Source organism: Acomys minous (genome assembly GCF_964271855.1).
Source record: "Acomys minous genome assembly, chromosome: 5".
In the NCBI taxonomy this organism is placed as follows: Eukaryota; Metazoa; Chordata; class Mammalia; order Rodentia; family Muridae; genus Acomys; species Acomys minous.
This window is the reverse complement of record NC_140494.1, coordinates 24,919,857-24,938,784: the sequence shown is the minus strand read 5'-3', so window position 1 is coordinate 24,938,784 and position 18,928 is coordinate 24,919,857. Positions and strand designations below refer to the sequence as shown.

The 18,928-nt window shown below is 41.7% G+C and overlaps 1 protein-coding gene across 2 annotated transcripts in view; it reads right to left on the bottom strand.

Annotated features, from left to right (window-relative positions):
- Positions 1–4,775: 4,775 nt before the first annotated feature.
- Positions 4,776–18,928, bottom strand: part of LOC311597707 (uncharacterized protein) — a 36,603-nt gene continuing 22,450 nt past the window's right edge. For both annotated transcript variants that reach the window (XM_084781991.1, XM_084781992.1), the window contains exons 9-10: positions 8,927–9,029; positions 4,776–4,915 (exon numbers count right to left, since the gene is read on the bottom strand). In XM_084781991.1, the coding sequence (XP_084638117.1) occupies positions 4,890–4,915; positions 8,927–9,029 (129 nt within the window). In that variant the 3' untranslated portion in view covers positions 4,776–4,889. The remainder of the gene's footprint in view (positions 4,916–8,926; positions 9,030–18,928) is intronic.

Genomic DNA, 18,928 nt, shown 5'->3' with positions numbered 1-18,928 from the left:
TCCATTCAGCGATGTGCAATGACAGCGCATGCTCCACCACTGGGAGGGAGCAGGGGCTGCCTCAGACACAGACTCTGGGGCTCCCAATTGATCACCTCCCCTTGGGGGGAGACCATGCAGGCACACAGAGGAAAGGCATGCAGGCTATCTGGATGAGACCTGACAGGCTATGGTCAGACAGTGGGGGAGGACGACCCCACACCCGTCAGAGGTCTACGGGAGGGAAATAGGGTGGAAGAGGTTGGGAGGGTGGGAATATAAAGATATATGCTCAGGGATAACAATCGGGATGTAATGTGAATAATTTATAATTAATTAATTAAAAATAAATATATAGGATCTAGTATTCACTAATATATGTAATTTCTTAAAGCTTTATGCATATGAATGTTTGCCTGTATGTATGTGAATGCACCATGTGTTTGCCTGATGATTGGGGAAGTTAGAAGACAGCGTTGGACATAACTGGACAGATGAGAAGTTCTGAGTCTAAGTGTGTGGGTGCTGGGACTACACAGAAGTCCTCTGCAGTGCATCAAGCTCTCACGGCTGCCGAGCCCTTTCCAGTCTCTACAGACCTAAATTTGAAAACACAGAAAACCAAACAGCAAATACAAGCCATAAATATGATAGCATCAGTAATTATATCAAGTACATAAATCATTCTTTCAAAACATAGAATACCATCAGATAAAATATGCTGTCTCTATAGGATACTCTAGTCATGAAAATGAAATTATCAAATCTATAAAAATATTTTATCAATTGAAAAAGAGGAGGGTACGGTGTGACAATAATGAGTCAGGAGTTCAAGGTTAGCCTGAAGAACAGCAAAGTCCACTCCCTAATAGGTAAGTAGAAAATAAAGTGTGACCCAAACAATAAGTATAATGCCAGTCAAAGACAATGTGAATATTAAACAGAGCGCTAACAGACACATATGCAATACTTCCCTGAGACTATACTATTTTTCAAATTTCTGTAACAAATTCTTCAGAATAAAGCATATTGGGTAAAGAAACAAGCTGTGCAACATTTAAATGGGTTGAAATAAGCCAAATATGTTCTTCACTTGTAAGGGAATGATATTGAAAATAAGAAATATCTATAATATGAACATTAACATAGTCTAAAATAAACATAGAAAATATGAAAGAAGCCAATATATTTGAGGTGAATGTACACATAGAAAGCATCATGTCCAAATCCATGTAGTGATGCCAGAACAGTTCTTACAACAGTATTTGTTGCCAAAAAGTCCTATTAGCTAAGATGACAATAAATATATAAAGTAAACAATGAACATGGATGAAGAGAAACAGACAATTCACCATTTAAACTGGAGACAAACATTTCTCTTCAGTCACTGAAAGAAATTAGAGGCACGGAATCAGTCATGAAGAGGTCTGAAAGCTGTGACAGGGAACTTGCCCACGTGATCCTATGGAGCAGCTCTGGCCTTTTCACCTCAACTTAGATCCTCTGGATACAGGGCTACACAGTCTTAAAGCACAGAGACTGGCAGGCACCTGGTCTGGGGGGCCATGGGTCCTATGTGAAGCCCAGGCCATGAAGATCCAGTCCTCTCACCAGGCACTCTTGGTCAAGGTGACTGCAAAGAGGTCTGTCTCTGCTGATCTTGGTCACACTGCAGCTCTGGAAGAAACTGCCTTTGGGCTTTTTCTTCTTTCTCAAGGCTCTTCTTTATAGGCAGCACTGATGGTCTCCACCAGATCCTCAGAACTGAGCAGGAAGGGCATAAGGGACAGGAGGGAAGTGGACAGGAGAGGGTTTGGGTGGAGGGACCATACTTATACCTCAGCTTGTTGCAATTAGAAAGCTTCATGAGAAATCAGCAGGGGCTTTCTGCATCACCAGGTCGGCAAAGATGGTGGCAGAAGTGGACTGAACATTGGCTCTACTTGTCTCCTGGATTCCACAATGGCATCCTGAGAGGTGCATTGGAGACTCCAAAACCTGAGCCAGGCTCAGACTTGGCATAATGGCAGTCTGTCCTTGGGGAAGGACATGAAGTAGGCAGACTCAGCATCCTGGGGTGACTGCTACCCTATCAGCTGCCAGGGGATGCTAGACATTCATGAAGGAGGCCCCAGGACAGCTTTGCTTATTCTAGCTTCAGCCTCCCCTTGCCCTGCAGGTCCTGCCCAACAGGGGATTCATGCCTTTGTCAGGTGGCATTGCAGCATGTCTAGCCTTGCTCCAAATATGACATCCTGTCCTATGCACTGGCCAGCTAGGGCCTCTTCCCACTCCTCTGACTCTAGGGCTCTTGAGCTGTGGAGATTCAGACTAGGGAAGCAGAGGAACAAGAGAGGAGTTTGGGGAGAGGGGAGGATACTGACTGTGATAACCTCCTTCTTTGAACCCCAGAACCATTCTGGAACCTTATTATCCTTTACAAAACTCTGGGATTAGAGTAGGACCCACTGCTGTCATTTTGCTAATGGTCTTGCTGGAAAAATTTTTTCTAAATATCTGTGCATAACACTCAAAGACCTGGGGTGCTCTCAGTCTTGATAAGAAAAGCTTTGTTCTTGTTGCTGCTGCTGTTTCTGCTGCTGGTGGTGGTGGTGGAGGTGGAGGTGGTGGTAGTGGTGGTGGTGGTGGTGGTGGTGGGGTGGTTTGCGGGTGGAATTGTCTGCTATAAAATTGTAAAGAAAAATGTTGCCATGCTTAAAATATGAAGTATAAGATTTGATTCTTTATGATCCCCCCAAAAGAAAGACACACATGGATTGAGTGTGGTTTGGCATCAATATATTAATAATTTCACCTCCTAAGAATTATATTAAAGGCACAAGACCAGTCAGTGTTATAGTCCACATCACTGAGACCCAGTGAGTCACAGAACAAGAGGGAAGGAAGGTGCTGAAGCAAATCCAGGAGTTTTGGAAGGGGAAGCTGGGAGCAGATAGGACTGGGATACATTGAACACGAGTATAAAACCCTCAGAGTATAAATAAGACAGAAAGATAAAATTTTTCAATAAAAAACAAATTTTAAGTGCACTAAAGTGACATGTAAGTCCGGAAGTCCAAATATGACAAACTTTTAAAAGTCTAAGCAGCAGTAAATATGTTCTCAGGGCCTACTATGCAGTTAACATGCATTATTCTAACCACATGTGTTAAACTCACATGAAAAAAGCCCCATAACAGTCCTATGAGGTAACTAATGTCTTCAAAATATGGTAAAAAGAAGAAATCCAGCATAGATAAGAAAGGTAAAGTCTATTATCACTGGTCAGTGACCAATTAAGAATTTAAACCCTGAAGTTCTGATTATACAGCGTGTTTCACGGTGTGATATGGCATTACTGTTTGTTTTTGAGCATTTAAAGAGATACAATGAAGAGAGGGTTTATCTGATATAGTCCAGAGATGCAGTGAGTCTACATCTAAAAGTGGGCTGATCAGACCTAGAGAGAGAGAGAGAGAGAGAGAGAGAGAGAGAGAGAGGGAGGGAGGGAAGGAGGGAGGGAGGGAGAGAGAGAGAGAGAGAGAGAGAGAGAGAGAGGGAGGGAGGGAAGGAGGGAGGGAGGGAGAGAGAGAGAGAGAGAGAGAGAGAGAGAGAGAGAGAGAGAGAGAGAGAACACTTCTTAAGTATGGAGTCACCTCACTCAAGTCTCTGACAACGGTTCTCAGTGATGCTCTAACATGATGCACAAATCAGAGAAGTGGCTTCTTCACATGGGCTCATGTAACAAATGGATTCAGGTGGGAATAGGGCTTCCTCAAGACCCAGCTATTCCAGTCCTTGGAATATACCCAGAAGATGCTCCAGCACACAACAAGAACATTTGCTCAACCATGTTCATAGCAGCCTTATTCATAATAGCCAGATCATGGAAACAGCCTAAGGGTCCCTCAGTAGAAGAATGGATCAAGAAACTGTGCTACATTTACACTATGGAATACTACTCAGCTATTAAAAACAAGGAATTCCCGAAATTTGTGGACAAATGGATTGAAGTAGAAATGATCATAATGAGTGAGTTAACCCAGAAGCAGAAAGAGTCAAATGGTATATACTCACTTATATCTGGACACTAGCCCAAGGGGCATGTCCCATGGAAGCCTTCACTTACCAGGAAACTGGGACAGAAGGGAGGACATCCTATTGGGGCTCTAGATGACAGAAGCATGGGAGAATAGCAAAGTAGAAGGATCCAGAGGGTCCTAGAAACCTACAAGAAGAACATTATGATAGGCAGATTTGGGCCCAGGGGTCCCACTCAAACTATGGCTCCAGCCAAGGACAATACAGGTCGTAAACTTCAAACCCCTACCCAGATCTAGCCAATGGACAGGACATTCTCCACAGTTGAGTGGAGAGTGGGGTATGACTTTCACATGTACTCTGATGCCTCATATTTGACCACGTCCCCTGCATGGGGAGACCTGGTGGCACTCAGAGGAAGGATAGCAGGCTACCAAGAAGAGACTTGATACCCTATGAGCATATAAAGGGAGAGGAAGTCCCCTCTAGTTACAGTCATAGGGGAGGGGAGTAAGGGGAAAATGGGAGGGAGGGAGGAATGGGAGGATACAAGGGATGGGATAACTATTGAGATGTAATAAGAATAAATTAATAAAATAAAAAAATTAACTTCCACACCTAAAAAAAACCAAGCAAACAAACAAACAACAAAACAAAACAAAACAAAACAAATGGGTTCAGAGAAACACTTAAGCATTGGGTGACCTTACCCTCTAGTAAAGATAGGCAACTCAATAAACAAAAAATCACCTGACCCCCAGGTCCTAAAAGGTATATTTTTAAACACTGAGATGGCTTGAGTCCGCAGTGGTAACTTCTTAAACATGTACCGATGATGGGGCCTCTGAGCTTAACCTTAGAACACTGGTTTAGGTCTTCAACAAAGGGCCAGTACCTTCAGAAAGATTCAGGAAAAAGAAGCTATTAGTTACTATTCTATACAATTGAGAAGAGACAATGAAACAAGTTCTGTTTGCTAACTTTAAGGCTTTCAGAATCCACACTTTTGTGGGCCTTAGTTATTCAGCTGAAAAGCTGAGCCAAACTTCTACCATCTAGGTGGGTCAATATGAAAGCATCCAAGTGTATTATAGCCAACTATCCACTTCTGCCTACCTTCCCTCTCCTCCTCCCCTAGAATGGCTTAGCGTCCTCCTGGATATATCAGAGACGTGTTTTTATGATGCAATATGAGTAACTATGGCCAAGGGTGCAGTACTTAGTCCAGCCGTGTATACCCCAGTTTGGAAAAGAATCTTTATCAACGCATTTTTCAAAGCCTACCTCCAGGCATGTGTTGTCTACATTCGCCACTCCTCTTTAATGCTCGCAGGCTCAGGGCCAGGCATATTGATGAGGGCACAACCCCTGCCCTCTAGGTTTAACGGGGACAGAAGGTTTAGAACTGTTGAAGCTCAGAGCAGGTGTCTATGTCCCCAGAAACAAGAACTTTAAGGAAGGTTTCATCATAGCAACATAGCATCATTGCAGAGTATGGAAAGGAGACTGTCCGTTTAGCAATCATAAGGTGACATGTGCTTACAGGAGCAGCCAGAGGCAGCTGGTTACAGGTAGATCAGGTCTAATGAGGCTCTTTCAAGAACTTTCCAAGCCTGGGAAGCAAGGATGGGCGAGGAGAGAACTAGGACCCAATGCTCGCCATGGCTACAGTGTGAGGCAGCCACTCAAATGAAGCCGGGATGCACAGGAGAGCTGGGGAGGTGGACATGGCCACACTGTAGTGACAAGTAGCCGGCAGTTGCTACTGTGGAGGTCCATTGTTTGCGTCAAAGGAAGGTTCAGAATTTTCACTTGTCTCTCTCTCACCCTAACGGGCACTTGAGCCATTCTCTGAAATGCTATCAGGAGGAAAGCAGGTTGGAGGCATATGGAAGCAGGACTTGGTCTGTAAAGTGGGAGGACCATCTGCCTGCTGAAGTGTACAGGGGTGATGCCAGCATATGGCAACAACGTGGATGAACTACCTTCTCTGAGTATCTTGAGAGGCTGGCTATGCCCTGTGGGCATTGCCTCTGGGGCAGTAGCTGTCAGCACATAGGGATCCCGATAGCATTCTTTATGAGGAACATGTGAGATAAGCACGGCAAGACTGCAAGGCTAGGGTGTCACGTGTGACGGGACACAGCTCAGGCATCTTGCTCCTTTGATCTAGGAAAGGTTGGTACAAACACTTGTGTCAAGTTCAGCCCTGGATTTTTCTCTTCTGAGACGAAAGTCTCCCAAGGCTTCTTGTGGTGCTGATTCCAGGTCAGGAACTCAGTGACATGCAGGCTTGTCCTCTCGGTTGGCAAGGGAGGGAGGGTCTCGTTCCACCAGGTTTCACGTGAGACCACATCACTGCTTCCGCATTAGCGTCCCTTGACTTCTTTCTCTCTGCCTTCCAGGGTTCTGCCACTTTGCTTTTACTACCTACTCTCCCTTCACCATCCAGTTGGGCACCTTCCCAGCTGATCTCAATGCCCCTTTTCCCTGGACCCAGAGGTCTACTACTCTCTGCAGCTTTGCCCCCCTCCCTGAGATCTGGTCACCGCAGGCTTCTTCATGTGGCTACCTGTTGTCACAGCCTAGCTCTGCCCAGCGCTACACATACCAGAGGTGGGTTTCATCACCAGGACCCTCTGTCCTTTCCCAGGTCCATCAACCCTGTATCCTGCACCAGAAACCTGAGACAGCTTCTCAGCATCCTCCTCTTCCTACCATCCCTACTCCACTTTGCCTCTCAGATCCATTTTGCTAATCCCTCCCTCCACTCTTGTATGCCCCCCCCATTTCCTTCCCTCCCCCTTGCCACCTATCTTAACACCTAGAAGCAGGCCAGCCTTCTCCACAGCACCTTTTTGCAGTTGCTTGTTAGGCCTTCCCACACTGCAGCGCAACTCTTGCCTCTCTTCTTCTTTTTTTTTTTTTTATACAAAAGCTGTCCCACCAGCCACAAAGCCCTTCCCAGCATTCAGAATCTGAGTAGCTCCTACTAGCCCTTGCAGGCACAGCTTCATGGCCTCATTTTCTCTAGAGGACTCCTGACTCTAAGGTCACATTAGTAAGGATGTTAGACTGCCTGGGTTTCTCCACATAAAAGAGGCTCCTCTTTGGGTTCTGCCTACAGCTAACTTCAGGCAAGGAGGATCTCACAGGAATAAAGATGAACAGCGTAGCCCCGTTCATCTTTGAGGCTGGATAACATTCCTCTCATAACCCCCAACTACTCAATAGTGACTTCATGAGAAGCAAGCTCTGTTCAAGAATCTATTTGTCCTTGCTTTGAATTCTCTTAGAGCTTAGGGAGGACTGGGTTTTCAGACTTCCTTAGCTGCTTCTTCATTTTCTTCCCTCATTTCTATGGCCCCTGCTTTAGGGGGAAAGGGGTGGGACACCTTGTGAGCAATATTTAGCAGGCCTGGCTGGTACAGGAGTCTTGCTGGCTCAGCATCCCAATGTTCTGACCCTGGCTATTGCAGGTGACAAACAACCCCAATACAAGGCTTGCCTAGGCTGCATTACCCACTGAGCTAGCGGGCTCTTGCCCGCTATTGCTGTCCACAGCACCCCCAGAGCAGTCAATATTGACACAATATTGATATTACAGTTATGTCAAGGGCTTAAAGTTCCTGAAAAGGAGTTCACATACCAGTGCCTTGGTCATAAAGATTCAATTAGAATGCGAGAAAAGGAGCTGGAGAGATGGGTCAGTGGTTAAGAGCACTGACTGCTCTTCCAGAGGTCCCGAGTTCAATTCCCAGCAACCGCATGGTGGCTCACAGCCATCTATAATGTGATCTGATCATACTGTATACATAATAAATAAAATCTTTTTTAAAATGCAAGAAGAAACACATTGAGCAAAACCCTCACCAAAGACATGCCCCCACACTGGGTCTATGGGAAATGGGCAGAAAAAAACTAGGAGCCCAGGAGCCTTGAGGACCAGTCTTAAGTCAGAGCTGCAAGACCACCCTTGCTGCCAGATGCCTCAAACAAGGTCTCTTTTAAGATGTAAGGTCCAGGTCTGAGATGACTAGCATGGGGAGGGCTGTATGGTGAATCGGGGAAACAATAATGTTTGTGCTCCTTGGGAAGAGCACAAGAAAGCCCCAGCCCCACTTACCTGCTTCACGTCCCTAGCAGGTGCCCATCACAGATACGGAATGGCGGGATGCAGCTAGCCTAAGAGTTATTTGTGTGATGATGATTGGGACCCAGAATTCTTAGTCTGCTAACAAGATAGAGTGTATCTCCTCTCTTGAACCCTTGGTTCAAAGTGGTTTCTTCTCTCAGGCTTCTTATTTTTGATGGCTGTCCTGATCTCCCCATATATAACTCAGTGTCACTCTTCTTTCTAATCCTGTGTTTTGACTACAGGTAGTACTCTGTGAGTTACACATGCGGCATAACACTAACATGTATATGGTTGATCACCTAGAATTATATTTACCTGGGGTAAATGGAACAGGGCTCTACATGATCCGCTACCTCAAATCATTGCCCCCAAGCACTGAAGATGAGGGATCTGGCAGTATGCTCTTCCATTCAGATTTCAGTGCTGGGAACTCTTCCTTCCTGAACATTTCTCATTTTTCCAGACGGCAGCGAACAAGCACGCCTCATTACCCCTTTTGATCATCAGCATTCACTGCCTTTCTCAACCTCCGTTCCTCTTCTCTCTCCTTCACTTCCTCACATTTCCCAAGTACGAGACTGCTTTGAATGTGAGTCCTATAGTGACTAGCGCTGTGTTACCTGTCCCTCAAGTTTGACAACATGCAGGGCTCCTCACCGCTACACTAGTCCTTTCACCTTCCTATGCAGTTACTAGTAAACCCTTTGGCTGAGAGAACATATGACGGCTTTACACCAACATTCTCTATGTATAAAACCTACTTCCTACCTTCCTCTGGCCCACTTTCAGGGTTTTCTTTCTTCGTTATTGTCTCCTGTGAAGGGGGAGTGTCATTGTATCCTTGCTCCACTGCAGTGTTCCCAGTCCAACTCTGTTAAAACACGTTACAATAAAGCATGTTCTCTGAGCTGGGGAGGCTGGGGAGGGGTAAGAGTACTTGCTGTACAGGCATGAGCACCCACAATCAGGTTGCTGGCACCCATGCACACACCAGGATATGGCTGCACACGTGTCTGGAACACTTCACTGCAAACTGCGTGGCTAATATAAGGATCACTGGACCCCTAGCAGGACTCTGTTGCCTGCTCTTTTCCCCTAAAAGGGGCTGCCTTGCGAAACCACAGGGGAAGAGGACATGCTCAGTCCTGATGTGACTTGATGGGGTGAGGTGGGTGGGTAAGGAGGGCTCCTCTTTTCTGAGGAACAGGGGAGGAGGAGGAGGATGAGAAGGAGGGAGGGTGAGACTTGGAGGAGAGGAAAGGGGAGCTACGGTTAAGAGTGTAAAATGAATTAATAAATCAAACAAAAAAGGAAACACATGTGAAAAGCTCCTTTACTGACTAATTACAACCCTCTTATTGGAAGCTAGGTATCTTGGTGCACACCTCTAATCCCTCCACTCAGGGAGGTAAAGGCAGGCGGATCTCTGTGAGTTCGAGGCTAGCCTGGTCTAGAGTGTGAGTCCAAGGCTGATGAACAGATTTGTAAATCTGCCTCAGAATACCTGGAGCTACATGAATAAAAATCCCACATGGAATTCATCCTTATTTTATTTTTAAGTGTTAGTGCTTGTGTGTCTATATGTATGAAGACATTACATGTCTTTAATCTATTGCAATTGTAATTTAAACATAATTTAACTATTTACTACAAAACAAGGCATATGGCTAGGTATAAACACACACACACACACACACACACACACACACACACACACACACACATTCACACACACATTCATGCACACATGTGCATGTTGCTTGACTAATAGGCGAACTACCTCACTATGAAAATGAAAAGGAAACATGTTCACAACACAGAACAGGAAAGCTGCCTTTGTTTTCCACATAATTTTAGATGACAGTTTATAAAATATGTACGTGTGTCCAGGTTCTTATAAGGGGCATTTCTATAACACATCATGAAACATGAAAAGTAATAATAATTACAGGTTATAGGATATTGCGTCTGTTACATATCTTGTCCTATGTAGTGCTAGGCATGAAAAGAACCTGCAGGAGCTGCCTCTTTTCAGTAAATGGACAACCAAGTATAATGTTTCCGTTACATTTCCTCCAAGTAGAAAATAGAAATCCAGAATAAATGGTTCCTGACTGACAGAAAATTTCCAAATTCACAGTAATCATTAATATGGAAAATATCACATTTTAGTTCCTCTCTGCAGTGCATCTGACACTTATTTGCCTATTTCCTGTTTTGATTTTTATATAAACAGAAATGCTAACAACCCTACTTTTAAAAAATATATTTTATTAATTTATTCATATTACATCTAAATTGTTATCCCATCCCTTGTATCCTCCCATTCCTCCCTCCCTCCCATTTTCCCCTTACTCCCCTCCCTTATGACTGTGCATGAGGGGGCCTCCTCCCCCTGTATATGCTCATAGGGTATCAAGTCTCTTCTTGGTAGCCTGCTATCCTTCCTCTGAGTGCCACCAGGCCTCCCCATCCAGGGGACCTGGTCAAATATGGGGCACCAGAGTTCATGTGAAAGTCATACCCCACTCTCCACTCAACTGTGGAGAATGTCCTGTCCATTGGCTAGATCTGGGTCAGGGTTTGATGTTTACTACATGTAGAGTCCTTGACTGGTGCCATAGTTTGAGCAAGACCCCTGGGCCCAGATCTGCCCATCATAATGTTCTTCTTGTAGGTTTCTAGGACCCTCTGGATCCTTCTATTTCCCAATCTCCCATGCTTCTCTCACCTACAGTCCCCTCTATCCTACTTTTCTGGTAAGTGAAGACTTTCATGGGACATGCCCCTTGGGCTAGTGTCCAGATATAAGTGAGTATATACCATTTGACTCTTTCTGCTTCTGGGTTAACTCACTCATTATGATCATTTCTACTTCAATCCATTTGTCCACAAATTTCGGGAATTCCTTGTTTTTAATAGCTGAGTAGTATTCCATAGTGTAAATGTAGCACAGTTTCTTGATCCATTCTTCTACTGAGGGACCCTTAGGCTGTTTCCATGTTCTGGCTATTATGAATAAGGCCGCTATGAACATGGTTGAGCAAATGTTCTTGTTGTGTGTTGGAGCATCTTCTGGGTATATTCCAAGGAGTGGAATAGCTGGGTCTTGAGGAAGCCCTATTAACAGTTTTCATTGTGAACATGAGCATTCAGGGTCAATTGAGTCACACATGCTGGTTATTATTCACTCTGCCCACTGGGCAGCACTATTTGATGTTCCCTTAACAGGCATATGTGTACCTCAGCTGAATGCTCATGTTCACAATGTTCTCTAACTGCCACCCCTGTCTAGAGTCTTCCATATGATTCTCTACTTTAAATAGTCTTTTTCTCTCCTTGTTGGTGTTTTAATGTTTAAAACTATAAATATGCCTAGAGTATTTTTTACCAAATTTATGATCCATTCCTTCCCTTTCAACTCCTCCCCCATAGCACTTCCCTTTCTCAGCTTGATGGGCTTTGCTTTTTGTATCCAGTGAGTTTGCCTAATGTTCCTTGTATTTGCGTGGGTATTGGACCATTTACCTGGACTTGGGTGGCCTCTCAGGAACATGTCCCCAAGGAAAAGTGACTCTTCTCCAGCAGTCACCAATTGCCCACAACTCCTGAGACGTGGTTTATACCTCATGGGCCCTCCCCCTCCAGCATGCTGGTACTTATGCTGACTTGATCTGACGAAGCTCACGAGTACACAGCTTATGTGTTTTCTTCAGGTGGATAGGTATTTAAAAGACTAACAAGTTTTCATTCCCAACCTATTTTCAAGTCCTTCCAGTAGAGCAGAGACTCTTAGCTGATGCAGTCAGGGTTTAACTTGTCAGCACATAGGAGATACTAGAAAATATCATTGAACTTACAGGCACAGGCAAGGGCTTTGTGAACAGGACCCAGTACAACAGGCACTAACAACAATGATTGATGAGTGGTTCCTTATGGAACTCACAAGTTTCTGTATAGCGAATGATACTGTCATTCAAATGAACAAGCGCTGTACAGAATGAGAAAATCTTTAGCAATTACACTTCTGACAGAGGGTTAAATATTGAGAATATACACAGAGGTAAAAAAAAAACATTGAGTATTAGGGAAAGAAATAAATTAATTTAAAAATACAGTGTTTGGCCTTGGTGTCATGACATACATGTGTAGCTGTTCTGGAAATCAGTGTGGAGAATTCTCCAAAATCTAAAATTAAATCTAGCTTATGACCCAGCTATACCATTCCTTGGCATATGCCTAAAAGACTTGAGATCCTCTACCGTAGATACTTGCCCAGCCATGTTCCCAGCTGCCCTGTCCACAATAACTAGGAAATGGAAACATTCTAAAGTCGTTCAGCCAAAGAATGGATTATGAAAATGTAGTACCGGACTGATTGTTGCAGTGTCAATTGTGACTGGTAAACACATTTCCTTTGCTCATCTTTTGTTAGTTCATTGAGAATTTTTTTACAGTGTCTTTTAAATATCCACCCTCTCCCCACATGCGTATCAAATCTAACCCCCCTTTCCCCCATCTTTATGTCCTCTTATTTATTTTTAATTATTTCTTTTATTTATTGAGATCATACTTTTATCATTTACCCACCCCTTTCCTCTTTTCAAACCCTCCTAAATATCCATCTTTGCCTCATTCAAATTCATGGCTCTCTTTTATCATTATTCATTTTTACATTCACTTATAGGTATGTGTACGTACATATATATTTCTAAATGTAACCTGCCCAGTCTGTATAATGTTACTGGTAATAAGTTTCCAGGGATGACCATTTGACATTGGATAGTGAATTGGTGTCCTCCTCCCTGGGAACAAAGTTTTCCCCAATATCAGTATTTCTTAGCTGCCTGTAGCTCTTAGAATGCGCATGCGGCATCCTGGTGTTTATCCTGTGCACTTTGGCATGCCTATTGCTATTGTTTTTGGGCAGTCATGTAGGTGAAACTTTATGAGTATAGCTTCTGGCATTACTAAGAGGCACAATATCCCTGAAAACTACCTGATCCTCTGGTTATTATAATCTTCTGAAATGTTTGCCAGGCTGTGGTGTAAGAGTTGCTTTATAGATGTATCCACTGGGGCTGGGCTCCACAACCCTGCCTTTTAACTGATTGTGGTTTCTGTAGTGGTCTATGCCTGCTGAAAAGAGAAGTGTCCCCGATGGGAAGTGAGGATGATACCTGTGTGTACAAGCACAAACGTTTACAACACAGTGAGGGATTGTGTTGCTTTGGTGAAGTGGTGGTTGTAAGTCCTTCTCTGTGACCCATGACTTCATTAGCCTTGAGTAGTTGACCACATTTCCAGTGCTAGGCATGGTCTTCCTACTGTTGGGCAAACCTTACATCTAGTAAGAGATCTGTTTGTTCTTGCCAAGGTAGGCGTGCCACTGCTGCACTTGTAGGGTTGTCATTATTGTGCTTTTTGTTGCGGAGGTTCATAGGTACCATAACTGGGTAAGACTGTTGGTGGTTTCCTTCCTTTTTAAGCCTTTTAAGCAACCATGACTGGTTGTTCCTAGGAAGGAGGCATTCGAGCTAATGTCAGCTCAGGGCCCTCTGAGCCCTGTCTGAAATGCAAGATATCATCAGCTACAGGAACTACAGCTGCGGTGGGCTACCAAAGCAGTAGTATCAAAGAAGGCATCTTATACCTGCTGCTTGAATTTTGACTCTTGGGGGAGTTACCATCAACCCAGATGAGAAATTTTCTTTGGAACTATATATGTGTATTTATACACAGACTTATATGTATTATAGGGGTTTTAAAGAAAATACGAAATACGATTCCTTATGACATTTTCAGTATGCTTGCTGTGATTTTACCCTGCAGTCTCACTTTGCATCCTTAGAGAGATCCTGTTTTCTTTGTCTCCCAAGTACTGGGACTATTGAGGCATGCCCCAACACCTGGCTCAGGGACCGCTTTCCTCCTCCTCCTCTTCCTCCTCCTCCTCCTCCTCCTCCTTCCCTATCCTCCACCTCCTCTTTTTATATTACATACCACTTCATTTTTCCTTAATTTTTATTTAATTTATTAGAAACACATTGAAAAAACTTTTAAAGTCTATAAAATACATGTGTTTCTGCTTTATACATCATTTCAGCCTTCCTTTTTCCATTCCACCCTTCCACTCCTGACTACCATTTGAATTCACGGCCTCTTTCATAGAACATTCTTATTAGATATGTCTACAGGCAGACTTTGGAAACTAGAAATGCAATGGCATGTGTCCATATAGACTATCTCTATTAAACCCAGTTCAAGAAATATCTCCACTATCTGTAGTGGAAAATGTCTGATTATATTTTCTTAATGGAAATATGATATTTATAAAATTATCTGCCTGAGCAACAAAGGCCTTATTTTGGAAGGGAATAAATACCTTGTTAACAGGCCTTTTTGGTTGATTTTGGGACTATAATCTTTCTCAAATAGAAACACTAAATCTGCAAGGAAAATGTGTTTGTGACCTTTGTATGACTGAGTGGCATTGTAAAGCCACAAATTTTGATTAACTTGGTATGACTCACTCTTTCAACTAATCCAATTAAGAGGCTACCAATTTTATAGAATCCATAACTTAAAATGATTTGTTATGTTACTCAACCTAATCACATTTTAACCATGTGATGAGATTAAAAATGAAACAGCATTACTTATGACATAACCAGGATAAAGTTCAATTATGTTTTTAAAAGTTTACCAATGTGACCATATTCTAAGCAAAATATGACTTACACGTAATCAAAGTTTTAACACTAAATACTGAATCACAGTTTACTATTATACATGATAACATTCTGTAGTTTGTGATATGCACCGTCACTAAGCAAAACAAATCATAACTGAACAAGAAATTTAAATTTAAATGATATTTACATACCCGTTCTGGGTTCTCTTTAATCTTATTGCGATCTATTCCACTCTTCAGTGACATTGATTTCTGTTCTGGATCTGTGGACAAATCCATAATACTGTTTTAAAATAACCATATATATATATATATATATATATATATATATATATATATATATCCATATGATGGTATAAATAAATAATTTTAATAACAGAAACAGTGCATTTTGTGTTTTTATTTTTCAAGACTTTCAAAATTTCTTGCAAGGTAGTTTTGACCACGATTGTATTCTCCACCTTCCTCCTGCAAATCCTCCCAGATTCATTCCCACTCCTCTACTCACACACCTTCATGTCTCCTCTATTTTTGCTGCCCGTGAAATCCAATGTGTGCTTCTCAACTCCTCTTGTTTATGGGAACAAATCATGGGATATGGTAAATTATAAAAGGGTCATACTTAAAACAAAAACCAGACTCTTTCACCAGAGACTATCAGTTTATAATGGCTTCTCAAGTATCTTGGAGTTTATACCCAACAACCCCATCAATGTGGAGATTTTTGTCTGGATTGATTTGGAAAGTTTTGTTTATGTTGTTTTAACCACTCTGAGTTCATATATTCAGCGATGCCGTCAGGTCTGTAAGACACTTCTTTGCAGTCACCCATCGCCTACTGGTTCTAACAATCTTTCTGCCTCACTGTTTTGTCAGAGTCCTTGAGTCATTGAGGAAGATGTGAGAATGGAAATTAGGTGTTATCAGAGCCTTTTCTGCATCTAAAGAGGTGAAAGTGTGGTTTGGGTGCTTAACTCTAGTTATGTGGTGTATTAAACTGATTAATGTATGCTGAACCACCCTTGAATCTCTGGGATGAAACCAACATGTTCATCATAGTTAATGTTTTTGATGTGCTTTTAAATTTGGTTTAAGAGTATTTGGTTGAGAATTTCATGCTTATGTTTGTCAAAGGGATTGACCTGTAATTCTCCTTTTGTTTTGTTGATTTTGTTATCAGGGTAATAGTGACTACATAAAAAGTATTTGGAAATAATCTTTTTACCCCCATTTTATGGAATAATTTGAAGAGTATTGGTGATAGTTCTCTAAAAGTTTGGTGGTATTTTGTGCTATACTGTCTTTTCATTTTGTTAATTAATTATATTCATATTTTTATGAAATTTTATGAAAATTTCAAATATCTTTATAATGAAGGATTATTTACATTTATGGGTACATGTATGCATATGTATACATATATTCAAACATATATACACATACACACACATACACACACACATATATCCTCCATGAAATGTGCCCATTATCTCCCCAATATACTCCTTCTCTAGCCTTGTAGTTTTGTTTTTCTGTTTGGTAACCCACAAATTCCTGTCAGTGCTGGCTCAGACCATCATTCTCAGTTGCATACTATCAATCATCCTGCACCTGTTCCAAGTGTACGGAAACAAACCCAACACTGGTAATGAACATGTGTCTCCTCCAGATCTTACCAAGGACACGATAGTGGACCAAAACAAATACAACCGCAAAAGGCCTGTAAGCAGAATTCAAAGAAATATTAATTACTCAACAACTCAAAGAACAGAAAGACAAGGATATAAATAATACAAAGAGGTCAATAAACATATTAAAAACATAATTCAATAAAGAGAGAATTGTTGAAGAAAAGGCAAAATGAAGTCACTCTAGGAACAGCAATCTCAACTTGCTACATGGGAACCGCATTGAAAGCCTCATCCACAGAGTGGATCATGTGAAAGACAGCGTTGAAGATAAAAGACAGATAGAAGAACTAGATTACTCAGTAAAAACTGATAAATTCATATGAGCTCATGAATTGAACACTGGAGAAGTCTGGAGCATGATAAAATGGTCTATCATCTGGATTATGGGCATTGAACAATGAAATATGTGCCACACAAGAGGCATAGAAGAAATTTTCAATAAAATTAGAGAAGAAGAAAATTTACACCTAGAGGAAGACATTTACCCAGTTATAAGAAGCCTCAGAACTCCAGACATACAGAATAGAAAAGAAATCCCTCATGACACTGTAACTTAAAACATTAAAACAAATAACAGGAATGAGCAAAAAGAAGCTCATAGGAACCAAGATTAAGTCACTTATAACATCAGGCCTACCTATTAGATTAACTTATGAGTATTAGATAGAAGCTTATAGAGATCTAGAAGACCACAGCTGTCAACTATCTCTTCAAATGAATGAGAAATTTAAAACACTTCCATAATAAAAAGCATTTGAAGGAATTTGTGAGCACTAAGCCAGTACTAGGTAGGACCCTGGAAAGAAATACTGCAATCTGAAGAGAAGTCTAATCACAACCAAGAAGAGCACAGAACATTTAGAAATCACATTAAGACAGTCAACTATCAATAAAAATAGTCCTTAAATATACCACAAAATCAAGTAAATGACAGGAATTTACAATATTGACAAAAACTAAGCCATATTGACCAAAAGACACAGAGAACACCCGTATTAAAGACCTCAGAAACCGAAAGGGAGGCTTTCCTACAATATCAATACCACCTAAAGTGTCCTAAGGACATACTTATAAAATCTACATCCCACAGGACTGGAAAATGTAAAAGAATCTGGGATTGAGACGATTGTAATTTTAGGTGCTAATATCTGGTGTTGTCTTTGTGGGGTGGGTGTTTTCTTCCTTGGTTCTTAGGAGTGTGTGGTGACTGTGTGCTGCCTGCTTCCCTGGAAGGAGTGGACTGTGGTTCCCAGTGAGTGCCTGTTGGAGCTGGGGACCACTTCCCTGGGTATAGCAGAAATGATGAATTTCTACTGCACACAAAACATAAAAATAAATCTAAATAATATGAACGCTTATAGATACCATAACCAGCATTAAGTCCTTTAAACTCTAATTATAAAATATGCTCATTAAAAGATGGACTTATTTAATTTTTCAATTAAACATCAAAGGAAGGAAGGCTCCCATGCTCTTTCACAAGTATCACCAAGATATCAAAACAAGGTAAAATGTAAATGAAAACCAAAAATTATAAACATATCTTCCTGATGTATATGGAAGCAAGGTTTCAGGAAAATACTAGCAAACCAAATCCAAGCTCATGTCAAATGAGACGATCTGAAAGCATATTAGAACTATTTCAAGAGTGTCTTGTTAGATGAAGTCTATCTCAAAGTTCCTTTGCTTTAAATAGGTGTTTGCTTTACTTTAGATCGCCCATAGTTCATTCTATTTTACCCCCTAATTTGAAACCCTGTGTTTGACCTCAGTATTTCTCTAATGCTTTTCTACTTATGACTTTTCTGATTTCCTTGTATCTAATCAATTTCTTGAACCATAGATACTACTCTTAAATTTCATATGAGGCATAACATTGACTGTTTCAATCTCAGCGCTGGTTATGTATCTCTAAATATGATTGATCAGATATGTTTAGAGTAATCAAAGGCAATTAAAACAGCTCTGCCTGATCAGATGCTTCAAACTTAATTATAGCAACCAAGCACTGAGGAGTAGTAGTCTGGCAGTATCTCTCTCTCTCCTCAAATAGAGCTTACTGCCAGAACTCATTACATAGTATCTTGACATTCCCAATATCACTCTACGTCTTTCCTGAAGGATTTCTTATTTTTCTAGATGGCAGCGAACAAGCACGCCTCATTTCCCCTTGTTGATCATCAGCATTCACTGCCTTTCTCAACCTCTGTTCCTCTTCTCTCTCCTTCACTTCCTCACATTTCCCAAGTATAAGACTAGTTTTGAATGTGAGTCTTATAGTGACTAGTGCTGTGTTACCTGTCCCTCAAGTTTGACAACATGCAGGGCTCCTCACCGCTACACTAGTCCTTTCACCTTCCTATGCAGTTAGTAGTGAACCCTTTG